Below are 9,207 nucleotides of genomic sequence, written 5' to 3'. Positions count from 1 at the left end.
CATTATGATTATTTTATTTGGCCTTATATTTTTATTATTTAATTTTCAACTTGAATATTAACTTTTAGATTCTCTCTTAGTAGCGAATCACAGACAACTTGCCAGAATGAAATTATTCAATTTATTAAAATTTATGTACATATCAATCAATTATATGCTATATACAAGAATAACAAATTCATATCTCTACTTTTGAAAGTCTAACCATAATATTGAAAATTATAACAAAATAAACCCATATGTTCAATTTTTTTTCTTTCTTACCATTTGAACGTGTTAGCTAACCAAAAAAATGCAAGGAAAGAGTTAAAAAGCAAAAGGGTTATATCATATGTAATTGTCTACTGAAATTTATAATATCTTTATAATTTAATATATACTTTTTTCTTATTAAATTTAGATAATTTAGTGATTATACTCCCACTAAATATATTTTTTAATACTTAAAAAAATCTATTTTGCTCATCATAAAAAAAATTTTGGTTTTGCCCCTGATTTTATTTATAAATTTGACACCTAAATATTTATGTTTACTTATATTTGTTGGTATTTCTATCAATTCAAAATATATACTTTAAAAGATGTACTTTATTTTAGATAAATTAATGTTATATGAATTAAAATTTTAAATATTTGATAAATAAATACTTCAAATTTATATAAATATATATTTTTAAATCATATATTAATTATTAATTATTAATTATTAATTTAGTGAAACAACTCCGTTGACCAAAGATCATGCCGGATGCGTGCTCGAATAACTGTTCCATAAACTAGGCCGCGGTACATCTTATATTACCCAAATCGCCTATAGCATTTCAACCCTCCGTCTCACTATCCTCCCACGGCGCCATTTATAACGGCGGTGAGCTTCACTCCTTCGCTAATGCCGCGGCCGCTCGCCGATCGCCTTCCATGGCTTCTTCTTCGTCCATGATAGACGATTCCTTCTCTCCTTCCCTCCAAAATGGTTCCGCTGCTGAGCGCCGCGCGGCACTCCGCGAGGCTGAGGAGAGGCTGAAGGATGCGATCGAGGAGCTGCAGCTCCACTACGCACGGCGGGGTGGCGGCGGTAATGGCTCCGTAGAAGGGGAACACTCGGCTTGCGACCATGCCGACGAGTCATGTGTGGCTAACGCCATCGGGAACCTTTGCCAGACTTTTTTGCTTTCTTATGGGGTTAGGGTTGGGATTGGGATCCTCCTACGAGCCTTCAAACTCGCCCGACGCCGTTCTTATTCCTCTATTATTGATCTCAAGGTTTGCCCGGTCGTCCGGATTCTTTTCAATTTTGCTTTATGGCAGTATCTGGTGCACTATTTTGTTGGTAACTGGTTTTGTTTTATGCATGGATTTGTCTGTCTTACTACAGATCTAGTAGCAAGTGTTTAATGTGCTTATTACTAGGCTTCTTTGGAGAATTCAATGTTTTGATTACAGTAGGAACTTAACTTGAAGTAGTTGTTTTACTTGGAGCAATCCGTTGTTTAATCGTAATATTGTATTGTCCATGCCAGCAACTTGTTTCTGAGAAGGACTTGATAGTGAGAGAGGAAGCATGCCGTATTGGGTTGCTTTTTGGTGGTTTCACTGGTTCCTATCACGCTCTACGCTGCTTCTTGAGAAAGTTCAGGAAGAAAGAAACGCCATTGAATGCGTAAGTTAAGGAGTCCCCTTCTCATTTCTTTTTGTTTCTTCATCCATATTTGTGACTTAGTTTAAGGCGTGATGGAGCAGAATCTTAGCAGGTTCTGTTGCTGGCTTGTCTATATTGGCATTAGATGATCCAAGTAGGAGGCGCACTCTTGCTTTATACCTTGCTGCTAGGCTTGCTCAGGTGAACACATGTTTATGTTAATCCATGCTAAATTATCTTTAACTAATTCTTTTACTTCTTTTTTATCACAACTCTATTTTGCAGTGCGCATATAATTCTGCAAAGTCAAAGAATAAATTTCATCTTTGGGGAAGCCACTGGAAGCATGGAGATTCATTGCTTTTTTCTCTGGTTTCTGCTCAGGTGAAAATCATTTAAACCCTGATCAAACCAAGGCATTTATCACAGTTTTACTATCTTTTTTATTTTTTTGTTTGGAATGGTTGCTCACTATTAACTCTTTGAGATTTTATGAACATGCTCTACAAACATGTTGATATCTCTTCTCTTACAGATTTTTAATTGCAATTTCTTCATTAAATTGTAGGTCATGTATGCATTTGTAATGAGACCTGAGAGCTTACCTAGGGCATATCAGGATTTTATTCAAAAGACAGGACCGGTTGCAGAGTCTGTATATAAGGCTGTGAGAGACACTTGTAGAGGTTCTCCAGTGGATGTTGTTACTCTGTCTGCTCACGTGTCAAATATAAAGGGATCCAGTCATTTAAATTTGACTGAGTATCCCTCCATAATACCTTGCTCTATAATTCATCCCAACAGTGATTCTTGTGTAGCTCATAATGCTGCAGCTGCATCATTAACTTTCAGGAAGACTTTTCCCCTATACTTTTCATTAACATTTGTTCCATTTGTTGTTCTTCGTCTGCAAAAGGTATCTCATGATGTTGATGTTAATTTAATTTCTTAGATCATATTTTTAAACCCTTAAAATTTAAATTATTTGGTGAATACATTTTATTTATGTTGACTCCTAATGGTTATTTAGTCTGGATTGATTTGAAGAACCGTGCATCTGTTGGTGAAACTGTTATCATTTCTGTTATAAAACATGCATATACTCTGATGGCTATAGTATACCCAGAAAATTTAGCATCCACCCCAATTGCCTTGATTGTTAAAGCCTATATTGTATGTTAGTCATTCTGTCAGTTTCAGAGTTCTAGCTCAATGGTTTGATTTATTAAAGATATTAGAAGTTTGCCTATGCTGTTCTCTTTTTGATTGGCTATACCAGAGCTGGAGTTATGTATCAGTAGTTTGAAAGACTGCAATTCTAATTTAGAGTTAATTCCCCACCTTGAATTTGATAACGTAGTTATATTCTTTCATAATTTTGTTAATAAATCTGCACACATTCGACCTAATCATCTCACTGGAGCGCCTTATTACGTGAAGGATCAATTTCATTAGTAATATATCTCATGAAGCTTCTTTCCAACACGCAGCAATGCACGATCAATTAAGTCTATTAACTTAAAATTATTTATAGGTCTTTTTTTACAACTTTTTAAAGTGTACTGTACTTGCCCTTATTGACTCAACTTGTCAGATAGTCCAACCAATAAGCCAATGAAACATGTCTAGGTAGGGGATGCTATTGATCCTTCAACTAGTTTTAAACTATAGTTAGAATATAGCTGAATTTTTGCTGTATCATACTGTATTGCAATTGTTGGACTGAGTGGTATGGGAGTCATAACCCAACCTAGACAGCTGATTAAGGCTATTTGTCCATCAGGAATCCTTGGAAAGAATTGAAATTTCTTTATATTACTTATGGAGCAATTAATTTTCACAAGTTATTGTGGTTCTCTGAAATTTTGAATGAAAAAAGTTTGAAGCTGTTGAAATATCCCTCATTCTTTAAAGAGAAACATGAAAATTGTCTTTGAATTGCAAAAGTATGACTGATTGGTTTCTATGAACGGTTTTCCAGTTTCTTAAGGCACCTATTCAGACTAGTTGGATTGCTGTTCTTGGTGCTGTCCGTTCGACATCTTTTCTTTCGGCTTTTGTTGCATTATTTCAGGTAAATTTTACAAATTCTCCATTATTTATGCTCATCATCCAGTAGTTATTGACATCTTTCTGGATATTGTTAGGCTTTTATATGTTTGCACCGAAAGGTGGCAATTAAAGATCACAAACTTGTATATTGGATTGCTGGAGCATTTGCTGGACTCTCAATACTTCTGGAAAAGAAGGGCAAGAGATCTGAATTGGCATTGTATGTGCTTCCACGGGCTGGAGATTCTTTGTGGTACATTATGGTGAATCGACACTTGTTACCTGACGTGAAGAATGCCGAGGTATAGTTTTTCTGCCTGACAATTATTTCTACATTTTAGTAGTTGTTAATTATAGTAAATTTGTTAAAGGATGGGGCTTAATTGCTAGATCAACGGGATCTAATACACTATGAAGTAGGGACATGGAGTAATAAACATACGCTCTTGAAAAGTATATAGGAATGGAACAAAACCATGAAGGACACATTATTTCTCTGTTTTAATAAATTTAGTAACTAGAAATGAAATGTATATTTAAGTATATATTAATAATAAGAAAACATATGATTATAATGTAATGCGAAATGCTTAGAAAATATGTTGTAGTGATGAAGATACTCGCATGAAGTTATAAAGAAGAAGAATTAAGATTTGTTAAATTCCTCAGGATCCCCTGGAACTCATCCAAAACCTTTGTTTTGAATTGGTTTTTGCTAATTTCAAATGAAATAAGCCTTCTCAGGTAATGCGGAGCATCAATTAATTTGGGTTAAAATAGTGGCATGCTGAATTTTGGATAAGGACCATAGTTTATTATAATTTTATGCTAGGATGCAATCATTTAAGCTAGATTGTGAGCAAACAATACTCTATAAAACTAGATACAGACAAAGACACCAGAACATGACGTGAATATGAACACGTATATGATGATATGGCATAACTTCAAAAAGTAAGATACAATATGATGTGGAGATGTTGTTTTATTTTATAATTTATTAATATAAAATGTATAATTCCTAGTATTTTATTGACAAAAATAACAATGAAAAATATAAACAATGAATATATTAGAACATGAGCAATAAGAATAATGGGCTATAGTTAAAGCCTTAATTTCATTTAATGGCTTTAATGCAAAAAAAGTCAATTATTTGAGGAATCGTAGTGTCCAAATGAACATTTGCATGTGACAAGATAAGAGGAGAAAAACGAACATTATAGTCTAAAGAAGGAGAGCTTTGATGTACATAAGCATGCCTTCTCATAGGAGACATAAAAAAAAGGAAAGAACTTGATAAATCAATTGCACTTCTATAATCTACTAAAAAAATACATAAACTAGGTTTCTAATGCATTTTATTCATCACCTTGCTACATCGTGAAGTTGAGTAGAGTCATGCCAGCTAGGGCTTGGGGGAACTCGCAGGTGTTGCTTTGTGTAGAAGAAGATGCATAGATGGGAGGCTAGTGCACAATGAGATTGTTCGCGATTTCATTTATGACGAAGAAGCGGAGATGGGAGATGGTACTGTATTGCCTCATGAGATGCTAGATTATAGATGGTCAAGACACCATGCAGTAGAAATATAGGAATTGTTTCTATTTCAGCATGTTTTGCTTATGTTTCATCATGCCTCCTTTATGTATATTCATGTCCGAAAAGTGTTGGAATTCGAGTTCACACTTAAAAAGCTTTTACTTAATTTTGGAAGTGTCAAATACATGTCAGAGTCATGTCCATGTTCATATACATATCCGACACTAACATGGAAGGCATTTAGAAATGTTCATGCTTCATAGCCAATAATACATATTGGATATCAATCTTACTTATATACAGATAAAGTTTAATTCATTAAAAGAAGAACGTAATTATTAAAGATAGCAATTTTATGCATGTTTTGATGATAGATAAATAAAAATACCTGATTATAAAAATAGCATTGATTTTCTTAATCTTCATAGGTAATGATGCACTATTTTACTATGTGATATTTTAATTTATTAGATGATAGTATGATAGTATGAATTTCTTTATTTTATCTTTTTTTAATTTACTTTTAGCCGTAAAATCTGGAAAAAGGTCATCTGTTACATTTTTTCGAACCTACAGCCACATCTCTTTAGATATATTCATTTTTCGTAGCATGGACCAATGAAACTTTATGCAGCCTTGAAGTTTGGCGTGGTTCAGAATTTATGATCCAGTTAGCTGGCTAAGATAACCGCGTTAAATTTTTTCATGAGATTGTTCTTCTGTTTTCTTCTTTTCTGGTGTTTCCTAGATCAATGAATTTGCTGCCTTCATTTCAGTCAAAATACTCTAGCGATTAGTTACGCTTGGTGCTTCTGCTCAAACAAAAAGAAAATGAAATTGGCCTTGCAAACATCAGATCCTTGCAATTCATCGACACCGAAATGATACTTTTGAACTATTTGTTTTAGAAACTCAATGAGTATAATGCCTGGATTCAACCCGTGTAGTGCAGCCAATCCATAATTTAACAATCACGTGTGTGAACTTATTGAATTATTAGGCAGTTTTATTTCATAATAGATGCATTGCCATGTTAAAAAAAAAAAGCGCTGGATCAATTTTCACTTTATGCAGCACAGACATTTCTAAAGGGCTGTTGTATCACATCACACTTACAACTTTTGGACAATATGTTGACCATGCCATGTATATGCTATACAGAAATTATGTTTTTCTTAGTCAATTTTATACCTTATCAAACTTAAGTCCGTCTATTTCATCTTTCCTCCATATTATTCTCTATTCATATTGTTCTGACTTCAGGCATAATTAAGTCATTATCTTTACCATTTGATTGAGCATTTCAGTTTATGTACTTATATTATTTGTCATGTTTAATTTAAAAGTATTAAAGTTATGAAGCATGTGATTTTTAGTTTATCAATTAAAATGTTTTCTTTAGTTGTGCTCTTCCTTTCTATTTTTCAAAATTTTTGTATCCACTGTCCATGTTGTGTCTTTTTGTGTCCCAGTTTGTGTGTTTGTACATCATAGTTAATTTAAAGTTAATTTTAGTAGAAATTAGAAAATGACACTTCACTGTATAGCCATGACAAAATTTTCTGTAGGTTTGCATGAGTAGGGATGATTTTCTGCATGTGAATCGTAATCCTGAATTAAACTACCTGGCCATTGGCCTATGCTCTCAAGTGATGCTTAGCTTCGTTAGATTGGCCTGGCTTGACCTAGGAAAAAAGTTCCAATCAGGCCTTTTATATTGGGTTGCAATAGATAAAGCTTATTTATTAAAATTTATGAGTTTCTCAGTGGTGTCATGCTGTGCGAGTATCATTGAGACAATTATAAATTTTATAAATATGTGATTAAAAGATTGTTCTTTGTGGATCTATTTTTTGGGCAATGATAGCAAATATGAGATAATATAGTTAGAACTTAAGGTAGTGCAAAATTTTAAGTCTTAAAATTACAATGGAGGGCATCAAACACACTCATGATATATAATTGGTAGAATTAATATTTGAGGGATTTGTGAAGAAACTCGCATAGACTAAAGGTAACATGATTAAAAATTATGTACAATTTAAAGTTGACACCCCATGTAGCACTAAGGTGGAGCTAAGGGAGAAGAGACATTCAATGAAGCTACTTTCAAATATTTTGGGAAGATACTAGCTATGATTTTGGGTTGGAGTTGTTTATTGCCTATTTGTTATGTTTATGGAAATGGGGAGCCAATATCAAAGTAAGAAAATGATAAGATCCCGAAGGTCATTCACAAAATTAAGGCACAATAAAATATTTTATTGCAAAAATCTCAAGCAACACAACTCAAATATTAAAAAAATAAGGACCTACAATTCGAGAGGTAGGCAATTTCTCCCAAGTCCTAACCCTACGAGCCAAAGACAACAATAGTAAGTATAACCTAACCCTAATTATAATAAGCCCTATTTATACCAAACAGTAATAACTAATAAATGGCTAAATTTGCTTTTTAGACTTGCACCTAAAATAAATCTTCAAATTAATTTGCAGGATTCGGTTTGGCAAAAAGCGTCGGTGGTGGTGATCTAACAGAAATTTGGCAATTTCTTTCAATACTCTCAAAATAAGTGCAATGCAAATAAACTATTTATAAATGCACACCATAGTGCATAGTGGCGATGAAGAGTATAATGCCGAAGACTAAAATAATGAGTGTTGAAAGCTTAAGCATAGTAGTATAGTTTCATTCAACACAATACAACAACAACAACAACAACAAAGCCTTAATCCCACTACGTGGGGTCGGCTAAATGAATCCTTTTTCATTCAACACAATATTCCCTATAAATTTGCAATCGTGACAATTTCCAAGATAAACTTGAATGCGAAGAGCCAAAAAGTAAATGCTTGATATATTGCAAACCATGGTTTATACTTATCTTTGCTCTCACTGAATATGTCCCTGTACCTTGCACTTTTCTTTTGGAAAATACGTTTTCTCCTTCCTTTACTGACCTGCAAGTCTTGCACACCTCTTTGTTTGGTGGGTGGAATTGCTTTTTTTTATCTTTAAAGGTTCAAGAACCCATTCATTTAGTCTTTTTAAGTGCACTATAAATTTCTCTTAAGATTTGGTGAGAGCAAAACATTGTAGATAACCAAGAGAAATACTTGATCCTTTAGTAGGTGTAGAACAAGTAAATTCACTAGGACAAGAGAGAGAAGGAATAATCAGTGTCTCAAGGAGCTCTCTTAGTGAAGCATATTCTCCTTCACTTCACTTGGGCTAAAATCCGCCCATATGAATATAGGTAAATTGAGTTACAAGTGAGGGAAAAACTTTCTTGGCTCAAAACCCAAAACTTTGACAAAATGGTCTGCTAGTTGTTATAATGCAAGAAGCCATTTTTTTCATGGTTGTATATATGCATGGCCTAAACGCATGTCTTATGCATAGAAAAAAATTTGTTGGGCACACCACCAGCTTGAAAATGAGAGAAACAATTAGATAAAATAATTGATAATATTACTAAAAACAATTTTGTAAATATGTGCTCGATTGATTTAAAATGTTTGTTAAATAAAATTAAGATACTTTTTAAATATTTTGATGTTCATAATTTCTTTAAGCAATAGAAACATCTATTTTTGGTGAGTCAATGCAAATAAGTAAAATAACGAAACTAAACTACGAAAATTGAAATATTCATACATTACTTGAGTTTTGATTGTATCATTTCTTTTAAAATTGTCTTTAAGGAGCACTACAATTGAAGTTAACTTATCATTTGATTCATAATTTTTTTTTAAGCCACTTTGATTGAAAATCTATTATGCATTTAGCCAAAACATTAGATCACAATAAAGGTTTGGCGTCATTAAATTACGAGCAAGTTGGGCCCTTGATGCTTACGTTCTCCCATCTTTGATGATGATGCACTAATTTTGATGTGAGGAGGATAAAAGCATAAGCACATAAATAAATCCCCCCAAGTTTATGCTTATTCAAAATCAAATAGAGATAAACC

General features: G+C 33.2%; 1 protein-coding gene across 1 annotated transcript in view; it reads left to right on the top strand.

Annotated features, from left to right (window-relative positions):
• Positions 1 to 813: 813 nt before the first annotated feature.
• Positions 814 to 9,207, top strand: part of LOC110031651 — a 17,270-nt gene continuing 8,876 nt past the window's right edge. The window contains exons 1-7 of the mRNA XM_020734979.1: positions 814 to 1,263; positions 1,521 to 1,660; positions 1,741 to 1,840; positions 1,925 to 2,023; positions 2,208 to 2,555; positions 3,621 to 3,713; positions 3,787 to 3,993. Of these exons, the coding sequence (XP_020590638.1) occupies positions 919 to 1,263; positions 1,521 to 1,660; positions 1,741 to 1,840; positions 1,925 to 2,023; positions 2,208 to 2,555; positions 3,621 to 3,713; positions 3,787 to 3,993 (1,332 nt within the window). The 5' untranslated portion in view covers positions 814 to 918. The remainder of the gene's footprint in view (positions 1,264 to 1,520; positions 1,661 to 1,740; positions 1,841 to 1,924; positions 2,024 to 2,207; positions 2,556 to 3,620; positions 3,714 to 3,786; positions 3,994 to 9,207) is intronic.

This window comes from Phalaenopsis equestris, unplaced genomic scaffold, assembly GCF_001263595.1.
Source record: "Phalaenopsis equestris unplaced genomic scaffold, ASM126359v1 Scaffold000002, whole genome shotgun sequence".
NCBI classification, from domain to species: domain Eukaryota; kingdom Viridiplantae; phylum Streptophyta; class Magnoliopsida; order Asparagales; family Orchidaceae; genus Phalaenopsis; species Phalaenopsis equestris.
This window is presented reverse-complemented; position numbering and strand designations above follow the sequence as displayed.